Source organism: Synchiropus splendidus, chromosome 4 (assembly GCF_027744825.2).
Source record: "Synchiropus splendidus isolate RoL2022-P1 chromosome 4, RoL_Sspl_1.0, whole genome shotgun sequence".
Taxonomy (NCBI): Eukaryota; Metazoa; Chordata; class Actinopteri; order Syngnathiformes; family Callionymidae; genus Synchiropus; species Synchiropus splendidus.
In genome coordinates, this window is record NC_071337.1 from 20,693,559 (window position 1) to 20,718,759 (window position 25,201).

The following is a 25,201-nucleotide window of genomic DNA, read 5'->3' on the forward strand; positions in this document are numbered from 1 at the left end:
GGGTAAACAAATGAGTTCAGAAGAGCCAAGTACGCTAGAAGGTCCAAGTGACTGTGAAAAATGGCCTATTAGAAGAAGAAGACGGGAAGGAATACAATCCATAGCATGATGTCTCATCTTCAGAAGAAGAAAGTCCTGAAGCTGAGAGACCCGTGGAGGCCTGATCCGTGGTGGATCTGACCGAGAGACTGAAGGGTCACAATGTGACGTTACAATTTCCTCACCTCTGATGAACTTGCCTCTGCCCCAGTTGTGGCAAGAAAGAGGAGGAGATGTCAATTGTACACTAGAGAGGATGATTAACAGTGTGTGGCAGACTGACTTTTTTGTTGACCCCTCACACACAGACCAGATGCCATTTAAGCGAAGCTCAAAGATATCTGTCTCCATCTGAAGCCAGATGTCACCATGGAGCAGGTCTCTGAGAAGCTGTTGAGGTACAAAGGCTTCAATTTTCATGTTGGTCTCACAACAGCAGAGTACATCGATGGGCTGCAGGAGTTTGAGATACGGGACAGTGACATATACCTGGTGACGTATCCGAAATCAGGTAAGATCTTAGGTTGTTTAATGTGGCATGAGACAAGGAAGGTGATGTTTGTGTTGTCACCCAGGAACAATCTGGACTCAGCAGATCGTAATCTCAATCCACAATTTCGATGGTGAGAAAAAGGAATATGCCAACAACTCTGAAGAGATGCCATGGCTGGAGCACATGGCAAATTGGGAATCTTACTCCACGCGTCCATCACCGAGGTTCTTCAGCTCTCACCTGACGCCAGCTCTCATGCCACCAGGGCTGAAGGAGAAGAAGGCAAAGGTCAGAGCTCAAAATTCACCTGTAATACAACCACAATTTAGTAAGATGACGTGAAGTTCTGTGTTTGACATTTAAAGTTAGAAGTATTTGTTTGTAATACACCCCCTAAAATTGATTCACTATTGGCTGAGGTTTGGGCAAGTCAGCAGGGATAGGTGTCCTCCTCGTATGGCCCTCACAATTGCCCAACAATACAAGAGAAACTCAAGGGTACGTGCTGGTCTCCAAATGAGCAACAGAATTATTGGTCATGTGTCTCTGAGATGTCTACACATGTAGAGGCTGACTGGAGACTGAAGACGCCACTGAACAGCACAGGCAAAGGCATAGTCACCCCTGGACTGCGGATGCGGAATGTGTGCTCAGAGGTCTTTCCCAAAGTTTCTTTGGTGCCAGTGGTGGCGGCGGAACTGTCATGGCTCATGGTTCATGAGTAAAAAAAGATGGGTAGCAGTAGACGGGGATTTTGGAAAGTGAATGGCTAAACCACAGAAGAATTTTTGTTATTGAAATATTTTCCTAAGATCTATATTTTTCTCACATACATTCCACTCAATGTACATAAAATGAACTGTTTCATGATACATGTGCTTGGCTTTACATTCTATTTTCTAGTAATATTTTTGTGATATATTCTCATATATTTCAATCTTGAAAAATGGTGGTTACTCACGTAACCCAGGTTCTATGAATATGTGCGTAGCCCTCTAACGGCCTTCGCAATTGGTTAATCCACATCGAGGCACTGGCCTCGGCCTGAGACTTGGCTCTCCGCCCAGGAAGGCGCCACCCACCGCGTATAAATCTCCCCTGCTCCTGCCGCTCTGCTCCTTTTGGAACTCAGCGGAAAGAGGCCTGCTGGGCAGCCAGTTAGAGGGCTACGCACATATTCATAGAACCTGGGTTACGTGAGTAACCACCATTTCTATTTCATATGTGCTCCGCCCTCTAACGGCCTTCGCAATTGGTTAAAAACCTCGGCGAAGGCCGTCGGGATTAGTTCACTCCCAGCAAGGCCTAACAGAAGACCTTACAGGAAGGAACAAATCAACGACCAGAGGGTCCAGCCGTGGTCGAAGATCCCTGGACAGACAAAACGGTGTGAGCCACCGAAGTGTCCGTCATGTCTCTCAGATAGTTCTGAGCAAAGGTCGAAGCAGATGACCAAGAAGCAGCTTGGCAAATGTCCTCCATAGAAGCACCTCCGAAGAGTGCAGCAGATGAGGAGACGGCCCTGGTTGAATGAGCCCTGAGGCCCTCAGGGGCCACAGAGCCTTCGGCCTTATATGCAGCAGAAATGGCCATACAAACCCAGTGGGCAAGGCGCTGTGAAGAGACAGCCCTGCCTCTCTGGCTGCCTCCATAGCAGACGAACAGGTTATCGGTCAGGCGGAAGCCCTTTGTCTTGTTCACATAACAAGCTAGGGCCCGCACCGGGCACAGCCGGTGCATCCTAGCCTCCTGATCAGACTGATGGGGTGGGGGATAAAAGGCCCTCAACATCAGGACTTGAGACCGATACGAAGTCGTGATGGCCTTCGGTCTGAAGGCCGGGTTTGGGTGGAGGGTCACAGAGGTCGAACCTTCACCAAACGACAGATCGCCCACTCTCTTAGCTGAAGCTAAGGCTAGGAGAAGAACCGTCTTCAAGGACAACACGTCCAGTGGAGCAGCTGCCAGTGGTTCGAACGGGGCTCTACAGAGCCCTTCCGGAACCACCTGACCAGGGTCCTCCCACGCGCTCCTCTCCTAGCGCGCCTCCCCATCCCGACAGGGATGCATCCGTGAATACGTGCACGTATCGCTGGACGCAGCCCATACGGACACCTTGGTGGAGACGACTGCTGGAGGCCCAAAAGGTCAGATCCGGGTGAACTTGGGCCGGAAGGACCACCAACTTTGATCTGTCCCTGACTGGGTCGAGCTTGAGACGTGCGAACCAACGTTGAAGGCGTCTCATGTGTAAGAGACCCAGTTTGACTACCGAGTGAGCCGCCGACATGAGACCTAATAGGATCATGACCTCGCTCACTCTCAACCTCTGGGCACCCCTCGCCGTCGTCACGGCGAGGAGAAGTCTCGACAACCTCTCGTCTGACAGCCGCGCTCTCATAGAGTGAGAGTCGAGGAGAATCCCCGGATATTGAGTGCAAGTGCTGGGCTGCAGCGCACTCTTCTGGAGGTTGACCGCAAAGCCCAGACGTGAGATGTGCCGCAGCACTATCTCCGTGTGACGTCGCGCTTCGTTCTCCGAAGCCGCCAGGATGAGCCAGTCGTCCAGATATGACAGGATTCTTATGCCTGCCGATCTGAGCGGCTCCAACGCGGCATCCACCACCTTCGAGAAGGTCCGCGGAGCCAGGGAGTACCCGAAGGGCAGCCGGTCGAACTGGTAACAGTTGTCCCCCACTGCAAACCTCAGGTAGCGCCTGAGGCGCTGCAGGATGGGAACGTGGAAGTACGCATCCATCAGATCCACGGAGGTCATCCAGTCCCCTGGCCTGACACACTCGAGCAGTAGCTTTATTGTTAGCATCCTGAACGAGCGGGAGGAGATGAAGGCATTCAGCCGTCGCAGGTCCAGAACTGGTCTGAGACCTCCCGACGTCTTGGGGACCAAGAAGTATACCGAGTAGAACCCTCTCTCGCGATCCTCCTGGGGCACCAGAGAGATAGCTCGCTTCCGAAGGAGCGACTCCACCTCCTGCTCCAGACACAGACGCTCTGCTTTGGAGCGAGGAGACGTGAGGCGGATTCCCGTGAACTCGGGGGGACGGCGGCAGAACTGAAGTGCGTAGCCCCTGCTTAATGATCTGTTTAACCAAGGGGCGAGGGGGCCGCACAAATCCACCCACACCGAGTGGAAGTCTGTGAGAGGTTGGGCCAGAGACGGAGAGTGCCCGCCCGCCACATCTGGTATAAGCGGGGGGCACCCTCCGAAAGGGCCGGGTGCCGCCGTCGGGGTTCGCTGGAGACACCGTGAGCCGTGACCTTCCGGCAACACTGGAGACGTCAGCGGCGTGGGAAGCCGGGAGATGTAGTCCCCTGCTCGACACGGTGACGCTCTGCGCAGCCGCACTGGGTTCATTTGACCGAGGCGAAGCAAAATGGTCACCCGTGACGACACTCACCCGGAGATGACAGCTGCAGAGGCCGCTGGGAAATGAAGTACCCTGGGCCGATCAGCACTCACCTGGAGGTTAGAAGCACTCGAACAGGGCCGACTTGTCACGGGCGGTGCATGATGGCCGGTGGTCGAGGAGGCTAGTGTTAGCTTAGCCTTTTTGGCTAGCGAACACGAAGCCTGGACACGAGGGGGGCCTACGGAACCGGGCTCAGGCCGGTACGTAGAAGCTGACCCCGAGTGTGAAGCCCCGCGTGCAATAAAGGCATCAGACGAGACAAGATACTTCTTCTGTGGTTTATTAGCCGAGAGGGATCTTGGGCGCTTGAGAGCGGGTGTCCTACCGTGGGGAGCGGGAGATGACGGACCGGCGAATGAAGTCGAGGGCTGGGGACCCTCGCGGCGGCGGAAGGGGTCCTCTCTGCCGACTCTCTGGCCCGGACGTTCCCTGTAACGAGGCGCCGGAGGTCTCTGGGCCATGCGGAAGTGCTCTGAGAGCTTGGCCGATGACTTCTGGGTCTCCATCAACTCCATCAGGCCCGAGGCGTTGGAGCCGAATAGCGTGTCGTCGGAGATCGGCGCTCCGATCAAGTTACGCTTTTCCGGCTCCTTGAGCCCCATCTTCCCGAGCCACAGGTTGCGGGCCGCCATCTGGGTGAGGCCGCACGTGCGTGCCCCGTCCACCGAGGCCGCCAGCGCCATCTTCTGGAAGGCCGCGGTAGTGAGCTGGATCCTCCGGAGCTCGTCCCCCGACACGGACACCTTCCCGAACAGCAGCCTGTCCATGGACGCTGCCAGGAAGGTCATGTTGTTCGCCAGGGAACGGACGTGCATGCCGCACGAATAAGCCCGGTCCAGAAAGGTGGCGGTAACGCGGTCTTTCTCCTCCGGGAGCCGCTGCTTACCGCCCGCCCAGAGCGAGGAGTTTGGCGCCAGACAGAAGCCGAGCGTGTCCCCCAGAGGTGGCAGCCCCCTGGTGGGATCGACGCCCTCCACCGTGGAGTAAACGGCATATCCCCTTGGCAGCGCCTTGATTGTCAAGGGCGCCTGGAGATCCTTGGCCGAGTGGGCCCACAGCCTGGCCATCTTGGGAGTCGTGGCTGAGGGTCTGGACGCCTTCTTCGCGGCCTTTGCGAACAAAGGTACCGAGAAGTCCTCCTCCTCCGGTTCCGCCTGGGCAGGGAGGGACACCCCGAGTGTCTCCGCTGCCTCGCGGAAAAGTTGGGGCATCTCGTCCATAGGGTACCTACTCAAGCTAGGTCCCGCCGGACTACTCACGCCCTCGTCCACCAGCCCCGGGTCGTCGTCGTCGTCATCGGGGAAAATCTTAAGGTAGACCTCCTCCTCGTAGAAACGCTGCTCATCCTCCTCAGTGACATCCGCCCAAACCATCCTCGCTGGGGGTGGTTTGGGAGTGGACTGAGGAGGCTGAGACGCCGGAAGAGAGGCCGACTCCTGGTCGGCTCTCTTCCAGCGTGCCAGACCCTCCCACCTGCGCCGCTCTTCTCCTGGAAGAGCCACGCAGGCGGGACATGAGTCCAGCAGCATCAGGTGCTCAGGCCCCAAGCAGACCACGCAGGCGTCATGCTTGTCGAACTCACCGAGAACATCAGCACAGGACGCACAGGAACGCTCCATAACAACCCGATGGTTATAGTCGCAGGCTGAGTGGAAAAAGGAGCAGAGCGGCAGGAGCAGGGGAGATTTATACGCGGTGGGTGGCGCCTTCTTGGGCGGAGAGCCAATCAATCGAAGTCTCAGGCCGAGGCCAGTGCCTCGATGTGGATTAACCAATTGCGAAGGCCGTTAGAGGGCGGAGCACATATGAAATAGAACCACAACACTCTTTTAAGAAAATTGTTGGGCGACTTTTTTTAAACAGAACATCCAATATGTCATTTTGGGGGATTTTTAAAAATGTTCTTCCATTAGATGATTTACGTGATGCGAAACCCAAAGGACGTTGTTGTATCCTTTTACCACTTCCACAAAATTCGCCCCAACCTGGAAACGCCTCAGAACTTTGATCAGTTCTTGGAGGACTTCTTAGAAGGAAATGGTGAGAGCTTCAATTTCTTCTTCTCAATCCGAAGTAATTTGACGGTGTGAGATTCGTGCTGGTTCTGCTCAAGGTTTCTGCTTTCCCACAATGTATTGTTTGTTGAAGTGATTTCATGGAGAGTATTCTCGTTCTTTTGATCTTAAATCAGTGGGTATTGCACCTTCTTGTGATATATTATATGATATTATATATATTCTTATATACTGTATATTTCTGGCACAGCCCATACTGTGAAAGTCCAGTCACAAAAATGACTTTCTTGTTCTCTCGGATTGACTGTTCCAAAAGTCAAAGTGCTTGATACAATACCTGATCCCTCCTTTGATTTAAGACTGGACTTTGGAACAACTTGTTAGGCCAGAAGACCGAAGCTGGTCCATATGTGGTCAACTCGTATAACAACATGCACCTGGCATTCAAATGAAAATTAATGAACCAGACGGGGCGAAGACCCAACAATCTGTGTGGGTCTTGACTGCGGATTAATTTCACTTTTCTAATTTGCCAGTGTTCTGTTCATCCTGGTTCGACCACATCAGAGCTTGGCAACAGGAGAAGGACAACTACAACATCCTGATGTTGAGCTATGAGGACATGGTGTTGGTAAGAGGTGGTCTCTCGACACTATGATGGACATGCCTCTGTCCCAGTGAAGCAGGACTCTTCTGGTTCTACTCTAGGATCTGGAAACAGCTGTGAGGAAGATTAGCAAGTTTCTGGGGAGGAAACTGAGTGATGCTCAGATCCAACAGGTTGTCCATAAGTCCACGTTTAAGAACATGAAGAAGGATGAACGAGCCAACTACAAGTTTCTGCCTGAAAAAATAATCACTGGTGACTTCATGCGCAAAGGTAGAACTGAAATACAGCAACCACATGATTCGGAGTCAAACTACATCTGATGTGTTGCAGGCAAAATCGGTGACTGGAAGAACACTTTCACTGTGGCCCAGAGTGAGCGAGTCGATCGTCTACTTCAGGAACGACTCAGTGACGTGCCACTGAAGATCATCTGGGAGTGATGCTGGGATTATTCTGTAGTAGCAGGGTCCTCCAGAGCGTCTGTTAAATAAAGCAAAATGAATCAACAGACATGTGTTTTTACTCTGTGTACTTCATCTTTGTTGCTATTCACTGGACAGCACCAAGACCAAACGCACACTAAATATTGAAGTCAAGTAGGGGGCCAGAAAACACTCTCAAACAACTCTTCATGTTAATAGTCCACTGCAGCAATTGCAGAAATTTTCTAAAAATCTTGATTCCCAGCCGTCACTGGGGTGACAGGGTGAATCTGATTGATGCAGGCGAAGACGAGCCAGTCCAAAATATTGTTGTGCATTTTCATGTCACAAGAGTGCGCTATCAGACAATGTCTGAAACAAAAAATCTATTCAACTCATCGATTGGAGTGGTGTGGTTCATAGAATGGTTGGTGTCTTTTGCAACTTTCCCTGGGGACTCAGGAAGTCTATCGGTAGCACCACCAAGCTGACGGGCTGGGACCTGGCATGGTGTCAGTTCCGACTACTGAGTGGAGATTGTTGCCCCTTTATTATATTTCTGCTTTTATAATACAATGATGCGTAATGTTTTTTGTGATATCTTTGTTCCATGTGATAAGGCAGTGTGCCGAAGGTGACTTCTTAGATGTAACGTGCGTGTCAATGATGGCAGAAGACTAAGAGGAGCAACAAAACTGCCTCACAGGGTAAGGTACATGCAACAGCAGGTCATATATATATATATATATATATATATATATATATATATATATATATATATATATATATATATATATATATATATATATATATATATATATATATATATATATATATATATATATATATGGTAAAACAATCTTTCTCAGGCACAAGGCCAGAACGGTGAACTCAGTCAGAGAAAACAATGAGCAAAAACAGTGTGCATGTGGTGTCACTCCGAGCTCTGTCTGTCTGCTCCTGTGGTGAACCACACGATCATTGTCATCTGACCCAGCATTAGACATTATTAACCAGGGGACATTGAAGATGAGACTGGAAGGGATCATAGTTTTTGAGCTGAACTTCTCACGGAACAGATGTTAAAGGAGCTACTCAAATGTAATTTGTGTGAGGGCTCCTGTAGAATCCTCTGAGTGGACCTGCTGTTTGTTTGGTCAGAACAAGAAGCCAGGGCTCTAACAGGGCATCCAAGGATTTTGGACCAGACATCTCTGGTGTTAAGTGAGCGTATTCTGTCTTGTCCTGTAATGGAATGAAAACAGGAGACGAACAAACAGATGTGCAAGAATCACCTCTATGAATGAGTGATAGAGGAAGATCTGTGTTTCCACCCAATGATCTGAGCTTCCTGAGGAGAGTCACTGTTCCTGGAGGAGCTTTAGAGGATCTCCTCAGTACCTGATGAACATTTCAGGAGCGTATCATTTCGCCCTGATATCAGTATTCCCACTGAAAGTGAGCTAGGAGATGGTAGGATGGAGGTGAAAATGAATGATTTGTTATGAGTCGGTGCTATAGTTGAGCAGCAGGTGGCGCAGTGCTTCCAGCAACACGAGGTCAGCTGAGGTAAAACACGTTCGGCTGCTTCATTTAAGACTTAGTTTCTGACTTACAGGAAATGTTTACACATCAAAGAAATGAACCCTGAGGGAGCAGAATCACACTCAAAAGCCCTTTTCCCCACCAGCCATTTTATCTTTCTTGTTTCCAAATGTGTCCATCATACATTGTTGTTTATTTGGGGGGATTTATTCAATGATATTCAATGTGTTCAACGTGTTGTTCACATCACTGACTCACTGAAAGAATCATACACAGAAGGTATCATGCAAAATGAATTAGAAGGTCGTGCAGTATAGAAGAATAGTGAAGAACTGTGTAAAACAAACAACAAACAAAAGAATGTGGCTGCTGTAACTTTTTGCTGAACTTTCAGGCCCCAACTCTAAACTCACGGCTGTCGTGTCCCCTTTAACTCTAGCTGACACCTAACCAGAAAGAGGCCATTTTATGATTTAGGTTTAATCTGCAAAAATATGCACGACATGGTTTCATCTTGGCCATTACTGCTCAACTGCTACTACAAAGATACTTCACAGTTGTGTTCCTCCAAACTGCACTTTCATCCTGCTGTTATTTCAACGATTGTTTTCACTACTACTCTTGATAGGGACAAAGAACTCTTCCCATCTTGTGTTTGTGGATTCGTGGAACAGCCAGATGACAAGTAGACAGAGGTCAACTACAAGATGTTTATTAACTCACACAGTGAAAGTTCACTTTGACCAGTACAAGATGTCACGCAGCATTGACCATCTTCTTGGCTGAGACTCCCGTGAACAATATCTAACTAATATATCTGTCATGTTGAATAACGTGTCGACAGGTGGGAAACAGACCTTGGTGCAAAAAGAGCAGATAATTCACACTTTGGTTTGCTGTCAATCATCTATGAGAATATAGAGCTTCTAGTTATATATATTACATAGCAGAAACAAATTCAACTTCAATTCAAATAATAAGAATTCATATCCCCCAGTACAGGAGACATTTGACTGATGGATGTTGAATGAAGACCCCGAAAGCGAGCTGGAGTACAGTGCCTTGCATTGCAAATGACAGTCACTTTCATAGTAGTTAAAGTCAGTCTGCTTTCACACAGTGATTCCAATTCTTAAGGAACCTGTTGAAACAAATGCAGGAAATCATGTCAGTACACTTCACAGACAAGTGCAATTATTATTTTAAAACACTTAAAAATACGCACCAGAAGAGGAAGAAGCGGAAGCCGTTATTCGTCTGGTTCTGCAGAGGGCGACAAAGAGTGGTTAAAAACACTCTATATGGATATATATATATATATATATATATATATATATATATATATATATATATATATATATATATATATATATATTTATATATGTGTGTGTGTATTTCTTTTTGAATACTGACCCCAGGTGTGCTCTTTTGTTGTCTTCTCATGAGTCACCCGGCAGGCGAACTTGTCACTCGAGGTGGGGGTGAAGGTTGCGTGCTTGATGAGGTGATACTGCCAGTTGTCCTCAAAGGAAAGGTCGGATTGCTCAGCTTCAGAAATCACTTCACTGTTTTTCAAAAGGTCGATTGTGATCTCTGGTGGGTGGAAGTTGCTGACATGGCAGATCAGGACGTTCTCCTCAGCCATCCTACCCGGGTTCCGACTGTACACCTGAACCATGGGGTCGTCTGTAAAAATAAATTAATTTAAAAACATGATCACCGATATTAGTGACATTAGTGAAATTGTTGTTCTGCCACTACCAATAATTCTACTTGGAAATGAATGATGAATAAATCAGTGACGTTTGTTCTCAGTTGGTGCTGCAGTTGAGCAGCAGGTGGCGCAGTGCTTCCAGCAAAATGAGGTCACCTGAGGTAAAACCAATTCGGCAGCTTCTTTTAAGACTGCGCAGTTGGTTTCTGACTTACAGGCAGCGTTTACACGTCGAATAAATGAACGCTGAGTCAAAACAGTCACTCTCAAAAGTTTTTTTTTTTTTCACTTTTTCTTCGTGCTGTGGTGAATGTGGCACCTGTTGGTGACTTTTGTAGCTGTATTTCTGTTTCCAAATGTGTTCATCATAAATTGGAATCTACGCCTTTCATTAAAATAAATAAAGTAGTGATGATCACCATGTATCCAAATGTCATTATGATAAATTGTAATGGACGCCTTTCAATAAAAACAGTAGAAATGATCACCGAACTTAGTGACACATAACAAGGACAATACACAGTCCGAGAGCGGTGTTCGATAAGTGCGCCATTCCGGGCTTCACTTCCGTGTTTCCAGAAAACAAGATGAGTTTAATACTCACGACGTGTTGTAGAGAGACACACGAGACAGAGATCGAAGAAGAGGACGGCAGCAAGGAAGGTCTTCATGATTGCAGCCTGCTTTAAGCCGTTGATACGGACAAGAAAGACGACGACGAGACCACAGACGTGTCCGTTCGAGAACACGTCAAACTGAAACCGAAAGTAAACTCATCACGTAGTTTTATCTTGGCGTGGGCGCGTGCAATCTATTTTGATTTCCTGTTAATTTTGCTTCACAAACGTCTTCTAAGATTAAAATTCACTGAACGTTAACATTGAAACAAAAAAATATATAAATATAAGTATATGTAAACATATATATACCGTGGACAGGTGACCAACAACTGTCTGAGCAAAACTCATCAATTGTCATTTGCGAGTGTTTGGGCTGTGGGAAGAAACCCACTGCGAGGAAAACCCACCTCAGGACATTGAAATACTATTGGGTAAACAAATGAGTTCAGAAGAGCCAAGTACGCTAGAAGGTCCAAGTGACTGTGAAAAATGGCCTATTAGAAGAAGAAGATGGGAAGGAATACAATCCATAGCATGATGTCTCATCTTCAGAAGAAGAAAGTCCTGAAGCTGAGAGACCCGTGGAGGCCTGATCCGTGGTGGATCTGACCGAAAGACTGAAGGGTCACAAAGTGACGTTACAATTTCCTCACCTCTTATGAACTTGCCTCTGCCCCAGTTGTGGCAAGAAAGAGGAGGAGATGTCAATTGTACACTAGAGAGGATGATTAACAGTGTGTGGCAGACTGACTTTTTTGTTGACCCCTCACACACAGACCAGATGCCGTTTAAGCGAAGCTCAAAGATATCTGTCTCCATCTGAAGCCAGATGTCACCATGGAGCAGGTCTCTGAGAAGCTGTTGAGGTACAAAGGCTTCAATTTTCATGTTGGTCTCACAACAGCAGAGTACATTGATGGGCTGCAGGACTTTGAGATACGGGACAGTGACATATACCTGGTGACGTATCTGAAATCAGGTAAGATCTTATGTTGTTTAATGTGGCATGAGACAAGGAAGGTGATGTTTGTGTTGTCACCCAGGAACAATCTGGACTCAGCAGATCGTAATCTCAATCCACAATTTCGATGGTGAGAAAAAAGAATATGCCAACAACTCTGAAGAGATGCCATGGCTGGAGTACTTGGCAAATTGGGAACCGTACTCCACGCGTCCATCACCGAGGTTCTTCAGCTCTCACCTGACGCCAGCTCTCATGCCACCAGGGCTGAAGGAGAAGAAGGCAAAGGTCAGAGCTCAAAATTCACCTGCAATACAACCACAATTTAGTAAGATGACGTGAAGTTCTGTGTTTGACATTTAAAGTTAGAAGTATTTGTTTGTAATACACCCCCTAAAATTGATTCACTATTGGCTGAGGTTTGGGCAAGTCAGCAGGGATAGGTGTCCTCCTCGTATGGCCCTCACAATTGCCCAACAATACAAGAGAAACTCAAGGGTACGTGCTGGTCTCCAAATGAGCAACAGAATTATTGGTCACGTCTCTGAGATGTCTACACATGTAGAGGCTGATTACCGGGACGGAGCCCGACAACTGTAGACGCCACTGAACAGCACAGGCAAAGGCATAGTCACCCCTGGACTTCGGATGCGGAATGTGTGCGCAGAGGTCTTTCCCAAAGTTTCTTTGGTGCCAGTGGTGGCGGCGGAACTGTCATGGCTCATGGTTCATGAGTAAAAAAAGAGGGTAGCAGTAGACGGGGATTTTGGAAAGTGAATGGCTAAACCACAGAAGAATTTTTGTTATTGAAATATTTTCCTAAGATCTATATTTTTCTCACATACATTCCACTCAATGTACATAAAATGAACTGTTTCATGATACATGTGCTTGGCTTTACATTCTATTTTCTAGTAATATTTTTGTGATATATTCTCATATATTTTAATCTTGAAAACCACAACTCTCTTTTAAGAAAATTGTTGGGCGACTTTTTTAAACAGAACATCCAATATGTCATTTTGGGGGATTTTTAAAAATGTTCTTCCATTAGATGATTTACGTGATGCGAAACCCAAAGGACGTTGTTGTATCCTTTTACCACTTCCACAAAATTTGCCCCAACCTGGAGTTTCCGCAGAACTTCGATCAGTTCTTGGAGGACTTCTTAGAAGGAAATGGTGAGAGCTTCATTTTCTTCTTCTCAATCCGAAGTAATTTAACTGTGTGAGATTCGTGCTGGTTCTGCTCAAGGTTTCTGCTTTCCCACAATGTATTGTTTGTTGAAGTGAGTCTGTCTGTGTGGGTCTTGACTGCGGATTAATTTCACTTTTCTAATTTGCCAGTGCTCGGTTCATCCTGGTTTGACCACATCAGAGCTTGGCAACAGGAGAAGGACAACTACAACATCCTGATGTTGAGCTACGAGGACATGGTGTTGGTAAGAGGTGGTCTCTCGACACCATGATGGACATGCATCTGTCCCAGTGAAGCAGGACTCCTCTGGTTCTACTCTAGGATCTGGAAGCAGCTGTGAGGAAGATCTGCAAGTTTCTGGGGAGGAACCTGAGTGATGCTCAGATCCAACAGGTTGTCCATAAGTCCACGTTTAAGAACATGAAGGAAGATGAACGAGCCAACTACAAGTTTGCTCCTAAAAAAATAATCACTGGTGACTTCATGCGCAAAGGTAGCACTGAAACACAGCAACCACACTCCAAGATTTTGAGTCTAACTATCGTCAATGTGTTGCAGGTAAAATCGGTGACTGGAAGAACACTTTCACTGTGGCCCAGAGTGAGCGAGTCGATCGTCTACTTCAGGAACGACTCAGTGACGTGCCACTGAAGATCATCTGGGAGTGATGCACAGATTAACCATAAATTCCATAGTAGCAGAGTACTCCAGGGTTTCTGTGAAATACAGTGAAATGAACCAACTGAAATGTTTTTTTTTTCTTTTCTATGTTTTTTTGTATCAATATACTGGCTGAAGGGGATCACTCAAACACCATGTCCACCAGTCTGATGCTGCCAGTCGGAGGAGCCTGTCTACCCCATCAGATTGGGCAAAACTGATGAGAGAATGACTTTTTTTTTTTCCCTCAATAATTTCAGAATTCAGAAATAATAATAACAATCCCTGCAACAAACTGAAGCTCCTGGGATCCTTGTCATACTCACTTCCTATGCCTGTGGTATGACCTTCATTCTTCTTTTTGTCACTGTGTTTGAGAAAACCTGACCTGAGACCACAGCATACTGAGACCAAGTCCAAGACCATGACTTTGAGGCCTAGAGACTGAGTTGAGACTTCTGAATTCAATGGTGACGTGGCTTGAGATATTCAAGAGGAACAAAGTCTGTTTTTCTTTCTCTCTCCTGTACATATAAAAATATCTGAGACAGCTAGCAACACAACAATGAGGAAGGAACAATGTTGACTATCTGGTCTGTCAGCTCTTTGCCATTTGAATTCTTTCGTTATTGCAGTTCAACTTTTCATGAGTCATTGTGTGGCCTAAAAAACAAATCACTCAGTTGTATATTTTTCAATATATTTTTACCTTTTCAAATACTGTATATGTAAATTAACATTTTCTGTTATTCCATTGTATTTAACATTTTTGTGTTTTTTTGTCTCAATATTCTTAACCTCTTTGTTAAAAATATCATTAAAAAATATTTCTTACCTTGAGCTTCTTTTTTATGCATTTAAGTAAACCCCCGAATTTGATGACAAGTGTTTTTGCGGTGAAGCAGAAACTCCCATAAAAACAAACACTTAAACATCATCCATAAATGGATAATGTTCCGAGATGATTCACAGCATGATTACAACTAACTTGCCGCATTTCCTTCACGCTTAAAAAGTAAAAGGAGATCAGACAACTACTGTCACTGGTCAGTCACTGTCTTCCAACATGGAGCTCATTTCCTAGAATCTTTCCAATTGAAGAACTTTAACTGAGCTGCACAAAGTTTAGGTTGAAAGTTGCAGCATTCTCTTATTTAGTTTTTATCTATTTATTTTTAAATTCTTGTGTTTCTTTTATGCTATTAAATTGTCAAAAGTGTTTATGGCGCACTTAAGAGGGAACAACAGAAATTATAAATGTTTATATATAAAAAAAAAAAAGAATAAATGAAAACGCACCAAAAGCATCTGTTCTGTCTGTCCTTTTATTGCATATTTACAAACATTTGTCAGAATCACAACTGAGATCCAGAAGTGATTTCAAATCATGAGTTCAACGTCCAGGTCACAGAGCCTGTCACAAGTCGCGCGTACAATCATTTCAAATAAGCAAATTACAATCTTAAATCCAGAGGTTTGATGGGGACGTTGTTTGTTGGATCATTGCGGCACAAAAAAGCACTGGTTTATTCCCATTATCACCCATTTGCATGCTTAAAAAAGAATCATCCACAAGACTTCATAGAGTTTGACGTCGAAGAAATAAAAAAAAGCAGAAGTGAGGAATTTGGTGATAAACTCCTTCAGCCGCTCAGTTCTAGCTCAAATCGAGAAACTCAGATGAGGCACCACGACTAACCCAGATTCCAGCATACAGAGGCTGGTTGAAGGTGGTCTGGACTCTGTGGAGGAGGGTCATGGTTTCAGAGACTCTGTAGAAGGAAAGCAATCCTGCCGTGTGATCAAGGTACACGCCCAGTCTGAAGGTAGGAGGGTTTGAGACTGGAGAAGAAGCACAGTTGTGTCTCATTGAACAATTGTGACTTAAAGACCAAGATAAGTCATTCTTCCCAAATTCGCTTTCATCTCCTGATCTGCTGATGTCCTTGTATGAGACGGCCACTTCAGCTCTTCCAGTGATGAGCACCTCCCAGTAACTACGTCCAGGCAGAGCCTCTTTACTCAATATCTGAGAGTATTTGGTGAATCTGTCGGGGTGTTTAGGGCGAGACTGCATTTTTCCAATTTTTGCCACTTTTCTGTTCCCCTCAGATAAAAACAGTTCTGTGTCGGCAGTGTTTGGATCGACTGTGACGGCGCACGAATATCTGAGGAGCTCCATTCTGGTCTGAGGCTCGGCATCCAACTGTTGACCCATGTTCTGTTTGAGTGTGAGGGAGAAGTTCGTCCAGGTGTCCCTCAGAAAGTCCTGGATCTGATCTCTGCTCGCTGACACGGCGGCTGTCACTTCCTCAAAATTGCTGTGAGGACGGAGGTTGGTCTCCGATGAGATAATGTCTTCAGGAACTGCTGTGACAGAGGAGAGGTTCTGGAGAAACAGAGTGTGGTTGTCAGTTTGACACAGCTTCTCCAGCTCAGCATCTTCCTTCTTCAGCTCAGTGATCTCCTGTTCAAGCTTCTTCTGAAGCCCCTTCACCCGACTCACTTCAGTCTTCTGCTTGGATCTGATCTGCTGCTCCACAGAGGACATCCTTGTCTGGATGTTCATGATCAGTTGGTTGAAAATGTCCTGACTGTCCTTCACAGCTTCATCAGCAGAGAGGGTGAGGTTCTGTTCCTGCTGCTGAAGCAGCTTGACATCCTTCTCTTTGATCTGGATACTCTGCTGGAGCTTGTTCCGTCTCTGTCCCACCTCAGTCTCTCGCTCACCTCTGGCTGCTGCAGCTGAGACCGTGTCGTGACCTTTGTGCTGGTCCATGGTGCAGAGAGAGCAGATGACCTGCTGATCAGTGCGACAAAAGATCTTCATCACCTCATCATGATGGGAGCAGATGTATTCCTCCAGTTGCTTGGATGGCTCGACCAGCTTGTGCCTCCTGAAGGCCAGGTTTTCTAAATGAGGCGTGAGGTGGTGGTCACAGTAAGAAACCAGACACACCAGGCAGGACTTGTGCGCTTTCCTCCGCCGCCCAGTGCAGAAATCACAAGCCACATCTTCAGGTCCAGCATAGCAGTGGTCGGCTGGAGTTGCTTCAAGACTCGTCTTCTTCAGCTCCTCCACTAACTCTGCTAACACAATGTTCTTCTCCAGGTGAGGCCTCTGTGTGAACTTCTTCATGCACTGAGGACAGGTGTAGCTGTTCTTCACAGCCTCACTGTCCCAGGAATTATTGATACACTTCATGCAGTAGCTGTGTCCACATGGCGTAGTGACCGGATCTTCCAGTTGATCCAGACAGATGGGACAGTCGATGGATTCTCTCTGCAGGTGAACTCTAGTCTGCTCCATTTTGCGGCTCAGGAACAAATGGCTGACTATGGCAAGATAAACCTGACAGAGAGGAGTGGCATATAAATCTGTGAGCGAAGTCCAGCCCACATCGTCTAGTGATTCTTATCAAGGATCAGTGACTGAACTTTATACTGGTTGTAACCATGGTGATCAGTTGAAGAGGAAAAAAAAACATTTCAAATATATTGTGAAATAACAAAGGCAGACTATGACTAGAAAATGTCAGTAAACATTTCAAAAACAGCTTTCCTCACATTACCAAGTGTAGCTATCGCTCCCTGTAGGCCATTCCGATTCTAAATGGCAAAAAGCAAAACTCAGCAAACGCTCGGGTCTGAAGAGGTTAAATATGTTCCGGGAGTGAGCTGCATCAGTCCATGACGTGCACATTGGGAGGATACATGTATTCAAATGCGTCCCTCGTCCACTGAGAGCTTGAGTTTCCTGTGTTAATTCTTGCTAAAATTATAGAGTGCTGATATGTATTTTCTTTGAATCTGTGAGTCTCATTCTATCCTGAGCACCCTGGAGCTGTAACTAGAACACCTTCCAGCCAGCGAAGCTTGAACAGCTTTCCTGAAACTGGAGAGGCAGGAAGTATCATCCACCAGGTGAAGCTCCAGTCACCCAAATAAAAACACTTTTAATGCCAAACATGAAGATGTGCATCACTTTTTTGTGATTTTAGTCTTTTTTTTATCACTAGTTTTCACTAATTCATTTGAGTGGCGTTGTCTACATGAACATTTCACCACTAGCAAATCATCCACCAATGTATTCATATATGTTTTACGACAGAATTGCCACTGACCTTTGAACTTCCTCACACCTCACACACCAGCCAAAGTCCGCTTTTATGTCCTCATCTCTGTCAGTCTCTTCCAACATGGAGCTGATCTCAGACAAGCTTTCCAAATACAAAAGCTTTAATTTTGTCAATGGTCGTACAACAAAGGAATACATCGATGCCCTGCAGGAGTTTGAGGTGCGCGACAGCGATGTCTACCTGGTGACGTACCCCAAGTCTGGTGAGTTCTGAGGGATTTGGCGATGTTTGAACTCCTCTTTGAACTGTCTCGTTTCCCCCTAGGCACGATTTGGACTCAACAGATTGTAATATCCATCCACCAGTTAGATGGCGGCCTGGCAGAATATCCTAACAACTTTGAGACCATGCCATGGCTGGAGTACCTGGAGGGACGAGAACCGTACCACCTCCGTCCATCACCCAGGCTCTTCAGCTCTCACCTGACGCCAGCTCTCATGCCACCAGGGCTGAAGGAGAAGAAGGCAAAGGTAGAACTCTGAATCATCGGAAATTTGTCAATAGACATTTACTTTTTTTTTTTTTTTTTTTTGCTTTTCAAAACTTCCTTTCACAATACTTTTTGTACACAATATTTTTTATTTTTGAACCATATGTTCACAATATATAATTATTATCTATAATAATATATATATATATTTCTCACAAAAGGTGTTCATGGATTTCTAAAATATGAGATTTTCCCTCCCCTTCATTTTTAATATATTTCATAACTTTTGATTAATTTAACATATATATATAACAAATATATACTGTATACTGTATATTGCTGACTTCAACTTGAATGTATCTGTGACACTTGCTCACCCACCTCGTTTTATCAGTTGAATGTTTTTTTTTTTTATTCTACCTTTATTCTTAAAAAATAAATTTGTAATGTGTGAAAACCTATGCTTGAAGGGCAAAGGGAAACAACCTGTAGGATGAAGACAAAAATGTTTTACACTTGTGAACTCAAATTGTAGTGATAGATAAAGACAAACTGCCTTCATGAGTTGAGGCAGCTCTGACTTTTCAACTTATCCTGAACGTCAATACTATTGGTGGAGTTAACAGCATGTGGCTGAACATGCGGCCGGTTTGCCTCTTCTACAGAGAAGGATACACAGATTAAAAAAAATAAAAATAAAAATGACAATCCTGGACCAGATTGACAAACTTTAAATGGGAAAGGATCTTAACTTCTCTCCCTTTTAGGTCATTTACGTGATGCGAAACCCCAAAGACAACATGGTTTCCTTCTTCCACTTCAGCCAGATGTTGGAGGTGTTGGACACTCCTGAGAGCTTTGCAGAGTTTTTCGAAGACTACATGAAGGGAAATGGTGGGTTTCAGTCTCTGATGAAGCTGGGAAGTCAGTTCCAACCTATTTTTTTTACTTCTGACAGTTTTGTGCAATTCCTGGTTCGACCACGTCAAAGTTTGGCATGAGATGAAGAACAACTACAACATCTTGTTCTTGACCTACGAGGACATGATCCAGGTAAAACCTAAAACCTATTGAATCACTGTAGTCAATTGCTTTGTCATTAATGGCGAATATATGCTATAAAATTACACAAATCTTGATTCCTCCCTCTGGTCAAAAAGACTTCTAAACCTCTAATGGAGTGTTGGACCAACTGCTCCCCGCCCACTTTAGACCTGCCCCCTGAGCTATCTATTCACCTACCACTGCCTTCATTCAATGACTGTAAGGGTTTTAATGTCAGTTTGCTAACACAAGTCTATATGTATATTTTTTCATAAATTAGATGATGTATTGAGGCAGAACATATGAAGTCTTGTGTAGAACTAAGAAGAGGAATGTTTTTCGAAGGCTTAAGTGTCTGTCTTTTTCAGGATTTGGAGGCAGCTGTGAGGAAAATCTGTCAATTTTTGGGGAAGAACCTGAGCGATGCCCAGATAAACCAAGTGGTGGAACAGTCTACATTTAAAAACATGAAGAAGGACGACAAAGCAAACTACACTTTCTTTCCCAAAGACAAAATGAAAGGAGACTTCATGCGCAAAGGTGACGGCACTTGATTTCGTCTGGTTAAAACGTGGAATAGATTGAACTGTGTGACCTTGAGGAATGTTTGAAACATGAAAACAAGTACAGATAGATATATTTTCTTAAACTGTCTCTCTCTGACAGGTAAAGTGAATGACTGGAAACACACTCTGACTGTCGCCCAAAGTGAGCAAGTTGATCAAATGCTTCTGGAGAGACTTGGAGATCTGTCGCTGAAGTTCATCAGCAAGTGAACGTCAGCACAACTTACTACACAAAGGTTTTTGACTGAATAAAGAAGAGTCAAGACGAAGTACCATTGTGGTGTGTAGTTTTTGCCTCCATTGATCCATTTCTTTCATCTTACCCTCCGCCAGGTCACAGACTCTGCTGCACAATTCTCTCTCCAGAGAGTAATAAGAGGAAGTGTTATCTGGTGAACAGGTGTGCACAATTTCCTGAAGATGCTGTGGGTCTGCTGTTGGGAAGTGTACATGAGAAAAGATGTTGACCTGTGCAAAATAGTCTTTCTCAAGAAATCAAGTACAAGACGTTTGCATTAATACACAATGGAGACTTTTGACTCAAGTCAACCCCGAACAAACATTTCAGTCACAACCCAAACACCATTGGTGACAAAGGAAAGCCGGTAGATATTTAACATTTTTATGTATTCTGCTATAAATATCTGAGCATATATTCTGTATTTTATCTTGTCATGTTGCCTTTTTACTCTTGACATTTTATTAACTTGACTAGAACAACATTTTAGTGGACCTAAAACAAAAAGTCAAGTTCAAGTCAAAGGAATCAGAGGAAGCTTTTGGCTAAACTCTCCGTGGCTTTTTATTGAACAGGTGATAAAAGAGTTTATTTGAATTCCAGCTAATCTTGTTCCAATCTTGGGATATTGTTATGTTGTATATATGTTCAAAGTTCAACATGCTGTGTGTAATTTGGCATGTCATTCGCACATTTGCTCAGGCGTCGTTTTGCCGAGGTCAGTACAGTTGGACATCTTAAAGCTCATGTGTGTCCTGTGCTTTGCAATAGGTTGTCAAATTCTACTCTATTAAGTTTTAATCTCCTATTGCCAGGTATTTTCTGTTTAGCCAGTTGTTTAAGGAGAGCCACACCTTTTGGCTCCGTAGTGGCTTAGTTTTAAACATCTTAAAAAAAAAGAGATTTGTTATGAAGTTACGTGTTGAACTGATATATATTGCAAAACATTGTTGTGGCTTTATTTTTATGTTAATTAAATAAGTATGTTGATGAAACATACATGAAAATTCATGAATGTTAATTTGAAGGGAGAGAAAGACAAAAAAGAATGTCTTTTATTGTATTTTGTATACGTCGTCGCAATACTAATCTTCCTCCTCAGTACGGAAGGAACTGCAGGTTCAGCATTTCAGATTTGGGCTGCACTTTCACAGTTGCGCCGGTGGGTGTGATGTTGGTCTAAGAGCGCCAGTGCCACCTGTGGTGAATCCTACAGTGTGTTGGTGTTGCAGTGTCAGGTTGCAAGAGGAGTGGAGCGGGTTAGATAACAACCCCACACTCTGACATTCAAGCTGTACGTGTGTGAGCAGATGTCTCATTTGGATCACGAGTGGACATGTCTGTGTGTTCATCTGAGATATAATACTTGCTTCCCAATAATACTGGCTGGAGACTGACGTACTAAAATAAGAAGTCGACAATCCAAATGCAGGACAGTTTTTTTTTTTCAGTTCTGCATTTCTTGCATTATTTTCGTGATCCACTGTGCAAATTCTGTCTGAGTGAATGTTATTCATAAGTGTACAAGAGCTAAGTGACCAAGCAGTTTCCAGCGCAAGAATTTCAGACATCATTTATGTGTCGTCTCCACGCCATCGCATAACACTGTAAAAACTGTCTAATGAGATTTGAATCTCATGTTTACTTTGATACTCCATTTGTTTGCTACCTTTCTCTTTTCCTCATCTAACTCCATTCATTTCTTCATGTTTGTCTGTATTTCTTCTCCTGTACTTTCCGGAATCAAGTAATGAGAAGGAATTTCCTGGTTTCTCATTGATAACTTGATTACGGCCTCTATTTATTATTTTATTGTTAACCAGGTACAGATGTCAATTTCACTTGCTGACATCAATTGACAAAGATGTGCATCTGAATTTGTTTTTATTTTAAACAGACTTAGACTTAGACTTTCTTTATTGTCATTGCACAAAGACATATCACTTTATTATGGCAACAAAATTTCGGTCTGAGGCCTCCAGTTTCCAAAAACAAAACTATGTGTCCAAAAATAAATAAATAGTCAGGAAGATGTACAAATAAACAAATAAACAGTATTGCAGCTATTGTCTAACGTTCAGCAGCCTGACAGCACCAGGAACAAAACTGTTCCTGAATCTGGTGGTTCTGCATCGGAATGTTAAATGTTTATATGCTAAGTGTACATCATTTGAGGCGTCACACAGTTCAAAAATTATTTATTAATAGAGATTTCTTAAAGATTGATTTAAAAATAGTCACATTATATACATTTTTTTTATTAAGTGAAAAAGGTTTTATTTGTGTAAAGTAAAAATCATTAAAAGCAGATAACTGGATTATAGAGTTTTTTTTTATTTTTTGTGGAGACCTTTTGCTGGACCCCACAAAGTTAAGCCTCAATTTGACGATGTAGACTTCTAAAAAACAAGGTCATAATCATTAGGTTTAGGTTTGGCTAAGAGTCCTGGTGACAGTTATCCAGTTGTTTTGGATGGTTAGGTTTCGGGTCAGAGGCTGGGAAAAGTATGTCAATGAACAACAAATCTGTGTCAGATATCATGTTGTTACCATGCAATTAGCCATAAACTAGACATGTTACAAGTTATGTGACAACCTGGCCAGATTTTTTTTTTACACAGACGTAGTCAAGTACATGACCTTGTACATATTTCTGAATGTGCATGCCTATTTGCTTTATTAATTGTTTTTATTAATTTATTTTTGTTCATCTATCGGCTTCAGGTTAACACCAACCTTTTATCTGTTATTTTTCCTCTCTAAATGTTCAACATACTGTCTTCTGAAGTTGCTATTGTCTACAGTGTATCAGACATGAGAGGACCAAAGCACCCTACTAGGGTTTAAAAAAAAAGACCACAACAAATGGGTTAATTAATTACATGTTTTATTGCCATGTTTTTGGAGATCTTTACCCTTTCGTTGATTGCCACACCTAGTTACAGCATTTAACCCGTGATCTGAGAAGGCAATAAATTCTAACCAAACCAAAGGCGGAAAATCATTCAGAGCCTAATGAACCTCAAATGTCAAGCAACGCGCAAATTCACCAAACATCACTGTGGAGAAACAACTTCACAATCATGTAGAAAAGGCCCCAAAGCTCCCACAAGAAAAGCAAACTGATGCGTGGTGTGAATATTTGATGTCTGATGCTATAGTATCTGCTGCACGTCAGGAAATGGTGGGAAGAGATGTCTAATTCAACAGTGGAACGTGAAGAAGAGATGTGGCCGAACCCCCGATGACATCAGTCTGTCAAATCACAAATGACACATTGAAATCAAATAATGTCAAATAGAATCCACTGTTCAACAGGAATGCTGCATTAAAGAGTGGAGCTCACCATCGTGACATCCCGGGAACTACATTTTGGGATCTGTTTGAAAAGCAAGCAAAATCAGAATCAGAAAGAAAATAGAAAATTTCAAAGAAGCCGTACTCAAAATAAAAAGAAATATATTTTATATAGTATTGTAAAAAAAAAAACAAAAAAAAAACAACAACTATGATTTCATCAATAGATGTAAAATGGAAGTCTAATCTTGAAAAAAGGGCCAATACGAAAAACATCCAGCTGGTGGAAATGGTCAAAATAAGTAAAATAACATGATTTGTTTGATTAATAAATTACCTTAAAAAAATGTGAATACTACTTTAATATGCACTTACATCTAAAATGAAAGATAGAATATTTGTATTTTATATTTGTATTTTATTTTTAGTACATGGAATTGAGCAAAAATAAATGCATAAACAAAATACAACACTGATCATTTTTACTAACCAGGTTGCTTTGAATGCAAAAATGTCCAAATAACTGAAGAGAGTCACTCACCCCACTCGTAGGTATTGGTCCGTTGGTTGTGATTGACGCGGCAGCTGTACACGTCCGAGCTGATCGGGGTGAACGGGGCGTAGTAGGACAGGTGAAACTGCCAGTTATTGCGGAAGGCCAGGTCGCTCTGCTCCGACTCAATCTCTTGACCATTCCTCAGCAGGCTGATGCTGATGTCAGGCGGGTGGAAGTCAGTCACATGACAGATGAGCTTGTTTGGAACGTCGAACTTGCCGGGGTTCAGGCTGTACACCTTCACCTTTGGCGGGTCTGCGGGCAAGATCCATTGTCAACAAAGACTTCTCAGACAGTATCTTTTTAAAGTGCGTCACCTCAGTGCACTTTCACTTTGTGGCTGTGCGCCATCTTTTTTTTTTTGCGCAGTATATTTTGGAAAACATTTTTTATTAACAAAAGACTTTTTTTTAATTATCAATTTAGATTTTTTTATTTAGAATATGAGTAATATACTATACTACCTCGATGTCTAATTTTAATACTATATAAAATTGTTTTACAACTACGACTGTGGAGACCCCCAACTTCCGCATTTTTTTTTCCTTAATAAAGTACCATTTACACAATACCACCCAACAGTTCAGTTTGACATCACTCGCCAATGCTAGAAGTAACTTTGCATTAGTTATGTAAAAAATGAGTCAGCAATTTAGCATTGTGGCAAGTAGAACAAGCGCATCCGGGACAAACAAAACAAAGAAAACTTGGTCACATTCGACGGAGTGACTAAAGGAATAAAAGGTTTTAGTCTTTTTTTATTCTTCCAAACACTCAGTCGGAGGGAAATTTGTGGGCCCTAAACATGCTCAGCCACCATTTTGTGTAAAAGTGAAAGTGAAAGTGATGAATTCTAGCACCTTCTATTTTCAGAAAAGATCTTCCCTGCTTTTGTTGTCTTAACAATCCCAAAATGTCTTGTTCAGCTGACAGACAATAAATAAACTCATATTAATCACAAACAGTGAGCATTTATCGAGTGAGGTGTTGTGATGGCGTGTTGAAAAAAAGTCAAAAGTCAAATCTACTTACTGTATTTGGCTTCAGAAAGGCAGATGAGGGCGAGGAGAGCCCCAAAACCGAAAATCACTTTCATGTTTTGAGAGGTTTTTGGTCGCTGGAGGAGAGATCTTTGCTGTGCTGCTGCTGCGCTGGTGCTGTGCTGCTGCTCTGAAAGCAAACTAAACGCAAGCTGCTGATGAAGAGAGGGAGAGAGATCTGGGA

At 43.9% G+C, this 25,201-nt stretch overlaps 5 protein-coding genes and 1 long non-coding RNA gene across 6 annotated transcripts; 3 read left to right on the forward strand and 3 right to left on the reverse strand.

The window, feature by feature from the left end:
* The first annotated feature begins 340 nt into the window (after positions 1-340).
* LOC128757702 (amine sulfotransferase-like) lies at positions 341-7,054 on the forward strand. The gene is made up of 6 exons (XM_053863187.1): positions 341-550; positions 615-820; positions 5,877-6,003; positions 6,515-6,609; positions 6,687-6,858; positions 6,919-7,054. The coding sequence occupies exons 1-6, from the start codon at positions 409-411 to the stop codon at positions 7,026-7,028; spliced, it is 852 nt and encodes a 283-aa protein (XP_053719162.1). The 5' UTR covers positions 341-408; the 3' UTR covers positions 7,029-7,054.
* A 2,197-nt stretch (positions 7,055-9,251) lies between these two features.
* LOC128758174 (uncharacterized) lies at positions 9,252-11,043 on the reverse strand. The gene is made up of 4 exons (XR_008414453.1): positions 10,874-11,043; positions 9,969-10,241; positions 9,781-9,818; positions 9,252-9,696 (listed from the first exon to the last, which is right to left on the reverse strand). It is a non-coding gene; the product is annotated as an uncharacterized LOC128758174 (long non-coding RNA).
* LOC128758171 (amine sulfotransferase-like) lies at positions 10,814-14,708 on the forward strand. The gene is made up of 6 exons (XM_053864064.1): positions 10,814-11,868; positions 11,933-12,138; positions 12,905-13,031; positions 13,197-13,291; positions 13,369-13,540; positions 13,606-14,708. The coding sequence occupies exons 1-6, from the start codon at positions 11,727-11,729 to the stop codon at positions 13,713-13,715; spliced, it is 852 nt and encodes a 283-aa protein (XP_053720039.1). The 5' UTR covers positions 10,814-11,726; the 3' UTR covers positions 13,716-14,708.
* A 321-nt stretch (positions 14,709-15,029) lies between these two features.
* LOC128758169 (tripartite motif-containing protein 16-like) lies at positions 15,030-17,329 on the reverse strand. The gene is made up of 2 exons (XM_053864062.1): positions 16,214-17,329; positions 15,030-16,096 (listed from the first exon to the last, which is right to left on the reverse strand). Exons 1-2 carry the CDS (start codon positions 17,015-17,017, stop codon positions 15,365-15,367), a joined length of 1,536 nt encoding a protein of 511 aa, XP_053720037.1. The 5' UTR covers positions 17,018-17,329; the 3' UTR covers positions 15,030-15,364.
* Positions 17,330-17,770: 441 nt separating this feature from the next.
* Positions 17,771-20,096, forward strand: LOC128758170 (amine sulfotransferase-like). Its single transcript, XM_053864063.1, has 6 exons — positions 17,771-18,048; positions 18,111-18,316; positions 19,044-19,170; positions 19,235-19,329; positions 19,689-19,860; positions 19,987-20,096. Exons 1-6 carry the CDS (start codon positions 17,877-17,879, stop codon positions 20,094-20,096), a joined length of 882 nt encoding a protein of 293 aa, XP_053720038.1. The 5' UTR covers positions 17,771-17,876.
* A 2,898-nt stretch (positions 20,097-22,994) lies between these two features.
* Positions 22,995-25,179, reverse strand: LOC128758173 (beta-2-microglobulin-like). Its single transcript, XM_053864067.1, has 4 exons — positions 25,010-25,179; positions 23,963-24,232; positions 23,471-23,503; positions 22,995-23,379 (listed from the first exon to the last, which is right to left on the reverse strand). The coding sequence occupies exons 1-3, from the start codon at positions 25,071-25,073 to the stop codon at positions 23,490-23,492; spliced, it is 348 nt and encodes a 115-aa protein (XP_053720042.1). The 5' UTR covers positions 25,074-25,179; the 3' UTR covers positions 22,995-23,379; positions 23,471-23,489.
* Positions 25,180-25,201: the final 22 nt, after the last annotated feature.

What these genes read in the sequence shown, in the direction of transcription:
- LOC128757702 (XM_053863187.1), top strand. Translation starts at nt 409, where the DNA reads ATGGAGCAGGTCTCTGAGAAGCTGTTGAGGTACAAAGGCTTCAATTTT. An exon ending in TGAAGGAGAAGAAGGCAAAG is followed by an intron (nt 821 to 5,876) that starts GTCAGAGCTCAA and finishes TTCTTCCATTAG; the next exon opens with ATGATTTACGTGATGCGAAA. An exon ending in GCTATGAGGACATGGTGTTG is followed by an intron (nt 6,610 to 6,686) that starts GTAAGAGGTGGT and finishes GTTCTACTCTAG; the next exon opens with GATCTGGAAACAGCTGTGAG.
- LOC128758171 (XM_053864064.1), top strand. Translation starts at nt 11,727, where the DNA reads ATGGAGCAGGTCTCTGAGAAGCTGTTGAGGTACAAAGGCTTCAATTTT. An exon ending in GGTGACGTATCTGAAATCAG is followed by an intron (nt 11,869 to 11,932) that starts GTAAGATCTTAT and finishes GTTGTCACCCAG; the next exon opens with GAACAATCTGGACTCAGCAG. An exon ending in GGACTTCTTAGAAGGAAATG is followed by an intron (nt 13,032 to 13,196) that starts GTGAGAGCTTCA and finishes CTAATTTGCCAG; the next exon opens with TGCTCGGTTCATCCTGGTTT.
- LOC128758169 (XM_053864062.1), bottom strand. Translation starts at nt 17,017, where the DNA reads ATGGAGCAGACTAGAGTTCACCTGCAGAGAGAATCCATCGACTGTCCC. An exon ending in GATCCAAGCAGAAGACTGAA is followed by an intron (nt 16,097 to 16,213) that starts GTGAGTCGGGTG and finishes CTGTTTCTCCAG; the next exon opens with AACCTCTCCTCTGTCACAGC.
- LOC128758170 (XM_053864063.1), top strand. Translation starts at nt 17,877, where the DNA reads ATGTCCTCATCTCTGTCAGTCTCTTCCAACATGGAGCTGATCTCAGAC. An exon ending in CCTACGAGGACATGATCCAG is followed by an intron (nt 19,330 to 19,688) that starts GTAAAACCTAAA and finishes TGTCTTTTTCAG; the next exon opens with GATTTGGAGGCAGCTGTGAG. An exon ending in AGGAGACTTCATGCGCAAAG is followed by an intron (nt 19,861 to 19,986) that starts GTGACGGCACTT and finishes TCTCTCTGACAG; the next exon opens with GTAAAGTGAATGACTGGAAA.
- LOC128758173 (XM_053864067.1), bottom strand. Translation starts at nt 25,073, where the DNA reads ATGAAAGTGATTTTCGGTTTTGGGGCTCTCCTCGCCCTCATCTGCCTT. An exon ending in CCTTTCTGAAGCCAAATACA is followed by an intron (nt 24,233 to 25,009) that starts GTAAGTAGATTT and finishes TCTTGCCCGCAG; the next exon opens with ACCCGCCAAAGGTGAAGGTG.